Consider the following 15,056-nt stretch of genomic DNA (forward strand, 5'->3'; position numbering starts at 1 on the left):
TTACAGTTGGTATAGCAGTTTTGAGGCCGTGATGTGCTTATATAATTATGTGATTAAAAAGTAAAATAATGAACCAATGCAAACAAAACTCAAAATGTATGAGTTTGGTTTGAAAACAATTGTGAAAAAACGTTGAAGAATAATATCCATAAGAGTTCTTATAGATTTCCAATAATATCCTTAAGAGTTCCAATAGAGAGTAAGGGAAAAACATATTAGATCATAGTTGTCATATCCCTCGAAACGTTTTATATGGGTAAATAGTTCCCCGTCTCAACTCGGTTTCTGATCATCCCACTTGCTTTTCCAGTCAATAAGATACATGTAATTAAAAAATAAACCGGAATATTATACTTTTGTTACATAGGCTTACGATAGTATTAATAATTTTAGCAAAGAGTTCTTACGACCTGGAAGCGTGGCATGGCCCAGACTCAATGCCGCTTGATCGCCTTTAAGGTCACGCCATCAACGAAAAAGCTGGGGAGAGCGAGCGGGGTTCCATCTGCCCAATAGGGGTGAGGGATCCTTCTTGGCCACCTTTAGTTTTGATGTAGCTCATTCATTTATTCCAAATAACATAGTGTATGAATGAATGTTGGAATATACTGCATGTGTATTTTAAATTCGTGTAACTACATGGTTCGACTTGGAGTGCAAAAATCTAAATATTTTGTTCAGCCAACCAAAATGAATAAACATTGATAAATGGGAGATCTGAGAGTCAATCTACAAATGAAGAGGGAGACAGAAACATAAAAATGTTACGCAACAAGCTTTTCAAAGCAATAATTGTAAAAAAAAAAATATTTAAACAAAACAATTCTGCATTGAATCGGGCCATACAGTTTGAAGCGTATACATGTACATGTATATATTTTTTGGTATTCATTTCAAGCAAATATTTTTTATTTTGGCTTTCTTTTTGGTTTAGAAAATCTCAGACGACAGAAACCAGCATTGTAGATATCGTTACAAACAAAATATCCTTTGGGAAATAAATGCGGGAATGTCGCTTGAAATCGTTTTTTTTTTTACTGAAAAGACTGTCTCGGTGTTTATGTATCTGACATAAAAAGAAATCAAATCCTGTTACTGAGCAGTACACATCTAAATATAATTCTGAGATTCGATTTCAAATTGCGGCTTTGTGGCAGTCTAGTCGGAATGTGCTTTCCAGCTTTAACAGCAATATATACGCTTTTTTTGTTTCCTTTTTCTATCAGGGAGTGAACTCGTTTGAAAAATTATGAAAATGAGTTCTATGGAAGACATTTGGATTAAAAAAAATAATTGATACAATATGATATGTACAAAATGAAATTTTGAAGTGAAATGAAGGGGCAGGTCTGGTGCAATACTGTGTACGAAGATAAGATATCATCAGTCACGAATAAAAATATTGTACTACATGTATATTGTGTTGGAGAAGACCAATATAAGTATAAGATTGTTCGAGGTCCGTAAGGGTAAAAAATTGTTTGAAATTTTTCCATCATGAAATTGTATGAAGCATAAATATTCAGTACTGCTTTTAAAAACCATGATTTCATCTAAATTTCAGAACATGTAGTTGATTTTGGTACACAGTCTGATTTTGAAGAATAAATGTGATATACCGATGCTGAGCTCCGTTCATTGGACTGCCAAAGATGAGAGAACAGAGAGAGAATTTCCTATCAACCACAAAGGATAGAAAGTGCACAACCCGGAGATTGTAAATTATTTCAACTCTTTATATATTGTCTTCCAAGGAAGACAGAAATGACGTTACGGAAATGTGGTGTTTTTTTTGTTTCATCGATGAATGTCAATCAAATGTTTTTTAAAGAATTGTTCAGCGTACCTTTTCTCTTCTTCGATGTTCAACTAAGTCAAAGCTTAATTTTTCGATAATATTTGGAAATATAAAAAAACTCAGAAATACTAGTATAATAAGTTCGCATCTTTTAAGAGAAAAAGTTTTAATCATCGTCATGATTTTGATGATTAAAACTATGTTAGGAGGAAACATCTTCTTTTCTTGTTTGCACGATTGATAGATGCAACCCCCAAAAAGACAGTGTAATTAAGGAGCACACCCCGTGGCTCTTTGGAGTTCGATTGGATAATAAATTTGTAAGCTTGCTCTCGTTTAATTACTTTTTATGTTTTCCAGGTTGTCAATGTCTTTCTACACGGAAATTAGCGAGATACAACTCATGTGTCGGAGATATACGCTGATTCTTTTGCAAAAATGTAGCGGCCATATTTTCATATTAACGATTGTAGACTAAAGACTCTCGTTTTCGCTTCAAATTGATACTTCTTTTCTATTTTCAAAAACGCGGAAAAAATATATTCACTACTGATTTATCAATATATGTACTATTGTATCCCCCTCAGTACGAGTGTGTATGTTTGGGGGGGGGTGTTTAAATGATGTACTGTGCTGCGTTCAAGATCGTAATAGCTATATCCTAGTCGCTAGGTCGTAGATATCTAGGTCTTTCGAACGGACCGCTAGTTTAGCCGAGAGGTCTTTGATAAGACTTATTACATCGACATAATTTGTTACATATTTTGTTAATTTCAAATGGAATTTCATAATAAATTAAAGGATGAACAAAACATCACTAAATTAGATAAATTTCATGTTTGTTACATAGTGGTAACTAATACAACCGTCTTGAATTTGATGCTGAGCATTAAAAATAGGCTACTTATACATGTAGATACGTAGCGGCTACGATCTTGAACGCACCCCTGGTGAGTTGGAATATGCAATGATGGGAGACCATATGTGTACACATGTATTTGTTGTTGTGTATAAAACTTTATGAATGTATCTTTCAAGGATTTTGATCATTTCTTAAGGTAAATAAAAGTCACGATTCGACGTTAAACCAGCAAGCAAAAAACAGTTCCAAATTTCTTATAAATTTCGCAAAAATGTGACGTTTTTAATTTTGAATTATCCTGGTGACAATACGTACAATTTACATGACATGTTGTATTTACTGCCATTCGGTAAATTCAAAATTTACAACATGACAAAAATATGCGGTACTGTAGGGCCATAGGAAGCATGGGCCAAATCGTTTTTTTTTAAACGAAGGCAACAAACTTCAAGTAATTAATCAAAAATGTAATATTTTATAAGCAGGTTGATGATATAAAATTTGATGGATAGGGTGGGGTTTTTCGCTTTCAATTAAATATGTTTTCTGCAAAGTAAAAGGGGAAGAGTATCTTTGAACATCCGTTGGCAATTACAATCACATGGACCTTCTTTGAAATCATTATAGCTAATTAATAAAATTAAAGTTTTTGATCTCCACCTTTTCATGGGTTTTTCGTTGAAAATGCAAATGTTTGCTTTTGGTGTTAAATGAAACTTGTTTAGAACCAAATCTGCAATATGAATATACATACATAAATTTTATAAGCTACAAAGAGTTTAAAGTCAGTGATGGAGTATAACTATGGTTCTTAATCTTATTTAATCTAAATGATCAAAAGGGGCTTATATACCGCTACTAATGAATATTTCAACTTTTTGGGGAATACCAATTTTATTCCGATTTGAACGACTCTTATAGCTAATCTTATCCTTTTTTTTAAGTAAAAAAAAAAATTGTTCGTGACTCTGTCTTATTCCTTGAAAGGACTGACTTCGATTTCTTTCTTTTCTGTGACAAGGAACACGATGGCGAGAGGTTCTTCAGTACAGTTAACCCAATAAATATCTGATTGCAACGGGAGCATCTGGGGCTATACCGGAAATCAGAAACATGATGACATATTTCGGCAATGTCGCTGTCAACTGTACGCAATCCCGTTCTCTTGATTTTCTATTCTATTACCGCATTATACTAATGAAACTCGCTTTTGGGCGTAGATGTAACAGTTTCCCTCGACAAACATAATTTTGAACGACTTTAATGTTTTGCCTCACAAATGATAAACCTGTGCGCAGTGTATATGGTGCAATCAATAAGTCTAGTATTGTGATATAAACAATGTACATTTTGTATGCGTCATGCCTATATTATTAATTTTCTTAACACTGACTAAGTGATAATGACAATGCATTATAATTAGACAGACTTGTCGGGCACTAAGCATCGCTTTTTGGAGGAAAAAAAAACAGACTTACCCAAAAGCTTAATTGACAAGCAAAAAAAAAAAAACAAACAAACAAACAACACAATTTAAATTAAAAAAAAAAAACAGTATTATTTGCCAATCATCAAAATTTTAATCTCGAGAGTTTGGGGGTTAGGGGTTTTTTGTTTTGATTTTTTATCTATTTATTTATTTTTATTTTATTTTATTTTTTTTTTGGGGGGGTCATACAATTTTCTTATGCTCCCCAAAGAGTGGGGGTCTCCTTTCAAGTTCAACTTTCTATAGGGGACAGGCCCCGTCCCCCCCACCCCCCCCTCCGATATCTGATCTGCATGTAATTATTATTTGATAGGAAAAACTTAATTATAGTCATGAGTCACGATTACTAAAACTGGCAGTTTATAAACGTCTGTAGACTTAATTAAGAGATTGTTAAGTGTTATTTCTTGCCAATTTATCGTTCAAATCTGCATGCATTATAACATGTATTCTCGACTCATGACATGTTATTATGAACGATATAATCATTTTGTTTATTCATTAGATCCCAGCTCACCAACTTTTTTGCGCAGCAAAGATTTTTCTTATATATACATACAAAAAATTAACATGGAGTTGCCCCCCCCCCCCCCCACACACACACACTTTTATGGGACCATTTAAAAAATTGAATTGAAAAATTGAAAATAAGGAAATAATCAGTGAAATAGAAGTTATGATTATGATTTTCAGAATTTTTTTTTTTGCTTGTCAAGATTTTTTTGGGATGAGTCTGCCCCCCCCCCCCCCCCCCACTTTCAAAAACGATCCTACGTGCCTGCTCCTAGTAAGTTCCCGTTCAAGAGCTTCTGCAAATTCTGTGTGAGACACAGCGATATTTTGCTGACGTTGATGCGAGGAATTACTTGTTTCTTTTAGGTGTGGAATTTCTTTGGTTGCAAGGTTGATAGCTGGAAGCTGTACTAAGAAGAGGTCTGAGTTTACTTGAATGTCAGTGTTTTGATCGTGGTTGTCTCAGTGACACCCTGTGTTGAGTTCAGGTCTTGAAATACGAATTGGTAGTACACAGGTTGTGAAAGGTCCATAGCTCAAGCAGGTACGCTGGCTGTTTTCTCTCATATTGCCTACGTCTAACTTACCAAGGCTGGAAGGCTACGAATCGTAGTCTGCATGTAATGAATACAGGGAAATAATCGCCTCAGTTTTATTTTTGTCCCTTTCGCCCTCGTTATCTGCATGCAAATAGAGGACTGATCGAATTCCAATATCTCAAATTATTTCTCTTTGAGCACAACTGTGTATGGGCGAATTCAAGCCGGGGCAAAACTGTTCGCAAGTGTAGAAGAGATAAATTTACACGATGCGAAAATAACCCTGTATACAGTACTCTGGCGTTAAAGTCGCCCAAAAGAATAAGCTATTCTCTGTTTGGGGTGCTACTGACGACTAACAAAATGTTCTCATAGAATAGACCCTTTGTTTCTGGTGTAAACATGGTTAAAGTGAGTGTAGGAACTATCACACTTACAAGGGTGATCGGACCTGTGGTAGCGAAGGTTGAGATGTCGTTAGATTCTTCTGAGCCTTTGTCGTATAATTCAAACATAATTACTATGTTGTTTGTCACTGCCTACAGCATGCTATCGAGGCTCGTTCGAGGCCCTACCCTGCCAGTAGAATGTGTAATCCTTTTCCTTTTACGTGACAGAGTTTCCCAGTCCGGCTGAAGGGCAGTGATGTCTCCATGTTGTCGCAAGAATTCGGTATTATGACCGCTGTCTTACAGGAGTCATCTTTATCCTGCAGGTCATTAAGTTCGTTCAGCATCTCAGTGTAAGAGCTGCTCTCTGTCTCTTTGCGTTGCTAGTCTACTGTTTAGAACGTTCCTAATCCTCATGCACTAAAAAAACGGCAGACTGTGATTGGAACTGTTGCTCATCATGAAGATTCCACACTATAGAAGTGAGGCCGGAGTGTCCTCTCCAGGTGATCGGACACTAGCCAGGGCTGTGAATAATGGAGGACAATGTGTTCCCATGCAGCAGACCCCCCTCTCTACGTCATAAATGGATCAAAAGGAGCGGCAGGTTACTAGTTTGGCACCAGTCCCATCGCAGGAATCGCCATAGAAATGCTTCCAGCAGTGCCGAGCTGCCCTAGGGAATCCATTTCCGTATTGTTTACTAGAGGTTTACTCTTGAAGCTCTTTCTACAGATCTGCCAAGTTAAGTAGCTTAACCATACCAGAATGCCTGAAGTCCAGGAGATGCTGTTTGACGCACAAACCTTTTGGGAGCACTTTATAGATCAATGGAACTTATCTCTATTATCCTTATTATTGAACAGGTTTTAAGGTTGTCAAAGCCAGGGGCGGCTTTGACAACCTTAATACCTGCTTAATGTATAGAAACATTTTAAGGTGGTATAAGACACCTCGATATTGGGGGTTGGGCAAGGGGCTGCGGGAGATAAAGGAAAAAAGTCTGGGTCATCCATCCAAACTTTTTCAAACCAGGAGCTGCAGACATTCAGGAACAAATTATAATGTAGCAGGAGGTTAGATTGAAGATGTTTCAGACCTTCTACCACTTGTGGTTACCACAATCTGAAAAGTTGGGGGAGAGTATATAGAAATGAGCTTCTTGGATATAACTTGTGAAATTTATATATTTAGCAATTACTATACAAAATTCTCAGTTTTAGTAAAACCATTATCTATAGATGTTAGAAATGATCCATAGTTGATGGACAGCCAATTCGAAATTTTAATTGAAGAAAGTCTGCAGATGAAGGCTACAATTTGTGATATACATGTATAACAACAAAGAATTTCAATTTCCCGTGTATGAATTGAAGACTCTTCCAGGTACCATTCATTTCAAGATAAAAAAAACAACAAAAGGAAATCCAATCTTTTTTTTTAATGCATGCAAATCATTCATGCACAAAGTAAAAAATAAATAGTGCAAGCAGCTTAAAAACAAATAAGCCTTTGGCCAGCCAATGGAGTAAAATTCATGTACCAATATTAAATAGTAAATACCAAAATTCAAAATAAAAATTCTAAGCTACATGTATGTGACATTTTTCCTAAATCTCCCTTTCTTGTGATTAATTCAACCTTTTGAATAGTATAATATTATAACAAACACTTACTATTGGAAATACAATTTTTCAGTATTTGATAAAGAATATAAAGTATTTGATATAAAATATCAAATAAACTGTGATTTTGATACAGAAAGGGCAAAATAAAAAGCTGTGTAATTTCCTGTTTATGTCCACACAATATACACTATAACACAATATACCTGTATATGTACAAAACATACTACCAGAGTATCAGTGCAAAACTAACCCAATAGAGTCCAATCCCCCCACCCCCCCCCCCCCACCCCGACTTTATATCCCCAACCCCTCCCCCCCCTCCCCCAATAAAAAAAAAACCCACCTTATCTTAATCCTAAAAGTTGTGAAAAGTTGAACTCTATATTGCATAAAACACTATTTTAAAAATTACCTGTATTAGCTATCATAATTATCTATGTAATAGGTAAACTTCATGAAGTCAGAAGACCTAGCAAGACCTACTTGTATCTACAGCTATAATTTGTTCATGATTTAACTCTCTGCATGTTAACTCCCCAATTTCTACTAAAGGCTGGCCTAGACTTTTTTACACTATGTACAATATAAACTGTCAATATGACATAAATATATCTATCTATTTACAATGTACTGTATATATAATATACATATTACAGTTGTGCACAACATAGCTGTCAACATGACAGATTTAAATATATATACAATATACATATATAAAAACACTGATTCTGTAGACCAGTCTGCTGTTCTGGTGGTTATTGTGTCAATCACAACTGTTCAAAAAGTCACTATCATTTGTCTCATAGCAATCAAGAACAACACTCAGAAGTCTGTTCCACATTAAGAGAGCACTGTGAATTTCCTCACAAGACAAGTGTTTTTGACAGTCTTTTTCACACAAGAAGAGTGGTTCACATGATCAAACCACCACTCTCCATCTGCACCAATGTCCACATACACGGTACAACTTCTATGCTAAAAAGAGAGCAAGATAATAACTCTTTAAAATATTACCTTGAAAAATATCAATGCAAAACATAATCATTTTTGATTATAATAACTTTCTGATTAACCATTAATATTAAACCTTGACCTTTAATTAATTGATCCAGGTTGTAGGTGGACACACAAATAGACAAGCAGTGATGCTTCAATACGTCTGTACTTACACAAGAGTTGCTCCTTCAGCAGACAATGAAGGAGCTGTCAAGCTGCGAATGCTGCACACATCGTCTCCTAGCAACCTTGTGCTTCCTTTGTTGTGGCACAGTGTGCTTCCTTTGTTGTACATGTGGCACATTGAGACGCACAGGGCGATGTCTGAAACTGGTGCGAGCTAACCACTCAATCTGTTCAAGTAGAGAGAAAGGACACTATTGAAACAATGCAAAAAATTGAGGAATTATATCTATTGACATTATAGTCCCTATCTTGGATAGCAACATACATTAACTGTGATTGTTATATATACTGTAGAACTATATAAAAACCAGTACATTTATTGGTATACATACGGTGTAGGTGGGTTGCGGGACTGTAGGCAACTCCCTTCGGTCTTCTGACTTGTTAATTGCACTTGTCAATTGGTACTGTAAACCAAAAACAAAATGAGAATATACAGTCTTTGTTAAATGCTCACATGGTCACATATTGCATTCATACCCAATTTTTGATAAAAAAATTTATATTTATTAGTTTCCAGTTTTTCGTAGCATATATTTTAAAACATAAATGGTTTGTTTATTTTAATTAGAATCAAATGCCATCCAAAATAATACAATAATGATGGATGGTGACAAGTCGATCAGCTCAGTTGATAAAGAGATCTGAGTCTACAATCATGAGAAATGATCACGAATCTCAGAAAGTCTTACATAGTCATTCATGTGCTCTTTCCATGCATGACGGAAGGAGACAAAAGATGGCTGTTGCTGTAGAACACAAAGCACAGAGTGAGAGAAGGAAATAAGAGGGAGAGAGGGGAAGAGAGAGAGAAGGAAACAATATGTGCACATAAAAAGGATTGAAATACACAAAATAAAGAAAATGAAACAGTACACAGAAAGAGAATACAACAGTACACAGAAAAAGGGAGGGGTAGAGGGAAAATTAAGGACTTAGTTCAAAGGAAGGAGAAGAGAGAGAGAGAGAGAGATAGAGAGAGAGAGAGAGAGAGAGAGAGGAGAGAGAGAGAGAGAGAGAGATTTGGACCCAAGGAGAAAGAAGGAATATTTGGTGACACTGTCTCTCTATTAAATCAATTCTATTTATGTTCCTAAGAAATTGAATCACTCATTGTGTACTTATCCACATATCAATGCACTGTATGTTCAACCATACACATTTCATTGGGTACATGTATTACATTTTGACATACAGCATGCTGTTGAAACTTGACTCTATATTTTGTGGAACCAAACATCCACAATGAAAATGTGCAGAAGATTTGGGGGGGGGGGGGGGGGGGGGGGGGGGGGTTGGTTGCATGTTTTCTTGAATCAGGACTACTCTATAGACTACAGCACTTACACTAGATTTGATGTGGAGTTCCAGCAACACATCATACCACTGTCGGTCATTAGAATGACTGGAGGAGACATCTATGCTGTGCTGAAATTTGTAATTATTTTCCAATATGAATTAATAAAGTTTTTGAATGTATGAAGGTTTTTTTTATCAATCCAATCTGTATATTTCATAAACCAGCTTTGTTTTATAAATTTGGCATAAATATTAAATTCATAAGAGTGTTCTTTTAAGATGAAATATCACACAGCTAAACCATTCGCTTGTCTGCAACATTGGTACCCCCCCCCCCCCCCATTATGTTGACTACTTGATATCAAATGCACTGTATATTATTTTTTAACTTATTACTTTTATATACATATGTAGGGTTATTGCATCATTTAATATTAATTTGAAGTCATGAGACGAGAGAAAACTGATTTAGTAAACAATAAATATTGACATCCATCATGGCGACATTTTGGCAAAATGGTATCCCGCATTGGACAGAAAATGAATTCACATTTTAAAGGGTTAAATTAATACTATTGTGAAAATAAAACGTTAATTTTGAGAGCCATTACCCTCTTTGACGAGCTCTTGCTCTCTCTTTCGGATGATCGCTCTCTTTTCATTGTGATTTTCTTTGATTTTTGCGCTCTGTGTAAAAACACGTCTGATTGCCACCGATCAAATTCAGTAACTAACGTGGTAACCAAATCGCGACGGTATATATACCTAACGTGATGACGTTACCCCTAACGACGTCTGACGCTGGATACCGGGGATATTCATACGCTGTACACATTAACATACCTTGTATTATAGAAATATCCAAACATAATCCCTGCTGAAAAGTCTCATGCAAGTTTTTTCCCAGTTGAACATAAAAAAACATGACGTCATATATTACTTGTCGCGTTTGTTTTGGCGCACTTTGTTTTCAACGTTGAATATGAGGAAATGGTTCAGGCGCGGATCCAGAATTTTTCAAGTGGGGGGATGGGGATTTGCTGGTATGAAATGCATCATCGTCTTAATAAAGCCACGGTCTTGAGTCCACGTAGGTGGAGAGGTCGTCCATCCGAATATTTTAGACTGGAAGCTACAGCATGAACAGACCTACAGCTATAGAGAGAACTCAGTGTACATAGGCCTATATGGTTTGCAATGAAAGACGCACATGTAGGCTTGCAGGATTTTTTTTTCAGAGGGAGCGGAGGGGGATTGGGAGCGGGTACTTAGAAACCCCAAGTGTAATCAGAGGCGGGGGGGGGGGGGGGTTCAGAAGCTTTTAATGGTTTTTAGATTTTAAAGAATAAAACGAAACCGTGAAAACAAGAAATGGTTATCCCTTTTAAAGTATGTATGTTATATATATTACCATTTGTTTGAAGAAAAAAATCTAAAGAAAAATCGCCCTTAATTACTGGGTTTTATCAATAATCTTGTTTTTTAACAACGTTGCAGGTCAGAGGTTGATATCTAAACCGAATAGGAATTTTACAATTTATATATTAAAAATATGAAAAATTGCACAATAATAACATTTTAAATATTATGCAGAATTCTTTTAGTACTCTTTTGAAAAAAATAGAGCTATAAGTTCTTAAAAGCAGAAGGATCGGATACTAGTTTAAGCCTTGAGATACTATTTTTCTTCCACAAAAATACAGTTCTTGCCGAATAAAATCTAAAAAAAAAAATGCCAACTTATTGAATACTGACATCACTAGCAGTAGATGCACGGCAAGTCCCTATAGCTGCGTATTATACTGTGCTTTCAATCTTCGTGGATTAAGTTAAAATCACAGTTTCTAGGATACATGTAAGTAAATTCATGGCCAGTGATCATATCAATACAAAATTTATTAGATAAATATAATGCACATCAATGAACATTACATTTCGTGGATCATTGCAACTAATAATAAAAATTTCCAAAAATTGACATTTCAAACATATCATTTTAATCATAAGTACAAATACCGCCGAAACATTCACATATTACACTCTATATTTTAGCCTATGTTAATTCACACTCTTTTTCTCCCTGCCTCTCTCTTTCTTTCTCTTTATTTTTCTTTTTTTCAAATCCTTTTTTGCATTGTCAAAGGGGGGTCAACCCCCATAATCCCCCTCCCCGTCTAGATACACCACTACGATGAAAATGCATTTAACATTATTCCCTATTATACTACTGTGAGGATCCAGAACTATATATTGAGCGTGAACGGACTTCTGGAAGGGATATCATTAAGAATACACATGAAGAAGTCCTAGGAAAGAAAACCAACAAGAAGAAAGAATGGATGTCTGATACTACATGGCAGAGGGTCGAAGAAATAAAGGCGTAAAATGAAAGAAAAAGCTAACAACGCTAAAACAAGAGCTCAAAAGAATGATGCACATGCCAGCCAAAAAATGGTGCACATGCCAAGCACCAAAATCTAGATAAAGAAATAAAAAAAAATTATGCAGGAATGACAAATCTTCTAGAATGTCAACTGACTTGCAACAAAAGCAGGAAGAGCTGCCTACAGGGGAGATATAAAAACTCTCTACAACATCAGCAAAACCTAACTATAGACGTAAATCATGCAGGTCTAAACAAAGATAGTAAGGTCCTCACCAAGATAAACGAACAAATGGAAACTTAAGGTGGAATGAACACTTCATCTGTGTCCTAAATAGACCAGAACCAGTGGCAATCTTACCACCAGGGGATGACCTTAACATAAAGGTTGACAATGTAAAGAATGGTAAAGCGGCTTGGGTTGATGGTATACCACTTGAGCGGTTAAAATATGGCGGAGAAGAGATATTGAATACTTGTATAAACTATTTAAGTAAATTCTGGACAGCTGAGAGAATATCAACAGAATGGAACAAAGGGCTACTTGTAAAACTGCTTTAAAAGGGAGACCTAAGCTGCTGTGGAAATTGGAGATGCATGACCCTGCCACCAGTAGCTAGTAATAAGATCCTCTGTAGAGTTACACTAAACAAAATGAAAGCTGCAGTGGATAAAGTTTAACGGGACGAACAGGCAGGTTTTAGATCCAGCAGTAGCTGTACTGACTAAATAGCAACTCTAAGAATAATTGTGAAACAATATGTCGAATGGCAGTCAACACTGAACACAAATTTTATTGATTTTAAAATGTCTTTCGACGGTGTCGGCAAAGATGGAATGTGTCCACTACTGCGACACTATGGAATACCACTTATGATAGTAAATATTATCAAGACCTTATATGAAGAATTATCAGTGCAAGTAATACATGAAACATCCATCACTGATTCCTCCTATGTAAATACCGGAGTGAAACAGGCTACTTATTCCATTATTAGCAAGACACGTGGCTCAGACGAAGATATTTAAGCCAAGATAAGCAAAGCTCGATAAGCCTTCGCAATGCTCAAACCAGTCTCGAGTTTCAGCACACTAAGCGAAAGTGCAAAGATCGTGATATTTCTCACTAATGTCAAATTAGTGCAACTATATGGGTTTGAAACTTGGAGACGAACAACAGGACTACAGCAAAACATCTATGTTTTTACCAACAAATGCCTACGACACATATGTAAAGTGACATAACCAATTAAAGCTGACATGAATTCATAAAAGCATTTGGTCGCCATATTAGTTTCGATCGCTCCTCTACTGCCACTGGGGTATATATACCGGTTGAGAAAGTTACGGTCGGTTGCTTTCCGATCGAGGCATTCACGTTGCACGGACTTCTAAATGCATGAACTACACATTGCACATGTAGTAAAATGTAGTAATAAAGAATAGAGAAAACAACAATCAATGAAATACAAAATATATTTATTCTTTGAAAGGATGTCCAAGGTATCTGTATTATTTTGCACAGACAGTGCTGCATTACTTCGCTTGCACATCGAACACGTGTGTCGTTCATACAGAGTGCATAACGTCTGCATCTTCTTGAAAACCCTGGCGACACTACATCCAAACACAGTAGCTAAATGATAGTAAATCCAAGAAAGTAACAACGTTTCTATCCGTTCCTACAAAAACTCCCCGTTTATAAAATCCATGCGATAATTGACATTGCTCGATCTGCCACAGTGTGTGGTTTGCGCATGTGCGATGTTATAACATACACAGGAAAACGGTCTACAATTATCGAGGAATTTCTTAAGTATCTGCGCCTGGATTTCAGTCTGTCTTGTTTCGTCGTTTATTAGATATATCTTGCCAGTGAAGTGGTTGTCATATTATTTTTGTTCAAAACGCGTTTTTACAAATCTTTTCGTCCAAGGTAACGTGTTCGGGTGTATGAAATTCCTGAATGCGGTGAAGCATGACGAGGGCTCTCGGCCTTATATAGGGGGTGTGTAGCGATGAGCAGAACAATAGAAATCGACAACTAATATGGCGGTAGTCGGAGATAAAAGGGAAGTAATGCGTATTTATGAATTCATGTCAGCTTTAAGATATCTAACGAACAACTACTGAAGCGTACATGTCAGTCAGGAACCAGCATCACTCCAGATAAAGAAAGGAGCATGGCAATGGATTGGCCACAAATGGAGAAAGTCCCAAACCAACATCACCAGAGAGGCGTTAGACTGAAATCCACAAGGCCAGAGAAAACAAGGGAGACCACTGCACAGCTGGAAAAGGACATGGTTGAAGGAACTTGAAAATATTGGGAAGACCTGGAATGAGGCAAAGAAAACAGCCCCAAAAAGAGTGAGATGGAGAGTGATTGTAGTAGTCCTATGCTCCACAAGGAAAGAAGAGAACTAAGTAAGTAAGTGATAATCAAATGCGCAAGTCTTGAAATATTTTCACATTAGAATTTTTGCTAAGTAGAGGATCTTGCGTTGGTGTGTGTGCGGGGGAGGGGGGTGGCTGGCCATCTCTCTAGGGATTTTCAGAGTCTAAGATATGGAGTAAATGAGTTATAGTACGCTCTAAGTTATCAGTACACGGATCCCTTGTTCATTTTTAAGATTATGCATATGCAGAAAATCGGTCGATGCTTTAGGAATATTGAATTCTTCTTTCTCATATCCACGAAAGCTGCAAGGTTCGACAATTTTCTCATCAAAAGTTTGTAGAATAGACACCAATGATATCCTTTTATATTTTTAAAGATTTCTAAAGTCAGCAGCTGCGCAGTTCTAAGTGATTAAAATTTATTATGACAGAGACTGAACTGAAGAGATTTGAAATGAAAACATAAAAATAACACAGTTATTTCTTTGGTGGTTCATGTGGGTATGAAAATAGCGACCATTGCTGATGAGGGTTATTTTTATTTTTTGTATATTTGGTTTATTATTTTTTTTTG

General features: G+C 36.2%; 1 protein-coding gene across 2 annotated transcripts; it reads right to left on the reverse strand.

Annotated features, from left to right (window-relative positions):
* Nucleotides 1-8,123: 8,123 nt before the first annotated feature.
* On the reverse strand, nucleotides 8,124-10,633 carry LOC109618652 (uncharacterized). Of its 2 annotated transcripts, none has more exons than XR_004604367.2 (5): nucleotides 10,543-10,633; nucleotides 9,748-9,828; nucleotides 8,733-8,807; nucleotides 8,388-8,567; nucleotides 8,124-8,193 (listed from the first exon to the last, which is right to left on the reverse strand). XR_004604367.2 is itself a non-coding variant. In XM_034483246.2 (5 exons), the coding sequence occupies exons 1-4, from the start codon at nucleotides 10,359-10,361 to the stop codon at nucleotides 8,403-8,405; spliced, it is 372 nt and encodes a 123-aa protein (XP_034339137.2). In that variant the 5' UTR covers nucleotides 10,362-10,470; the 3' UTR covers nucleotides 8,124-8,193; nucleotides 8,388-8,402. The 2 variants fall into 2 exon arrangements, 1 of the variants encoding a protein (XP_034339137.2); XM_034483246.2 differs by lacking the exon at nucleotides 10,543-10,633 and adding an exon at nucleotides 10,311-10,470.
* Nucleotides 10,634-15,056: the final 4,423 nt, after the last annotated feature.

Source organism: Magallana gigas, chromosome 3, assembly GCF_963853765.1.
Source record: "Magallana gigas chromosome 3, xbMagGiga1.1, whole genome shotgun sequence".
In the NCBI taxonomy this organism is placed as follows: Eukaryota; Metazoa; Mollusca; class Bivalvia; order Ostreida; family Ostreidae; genus Magallana; species Magallana gigas.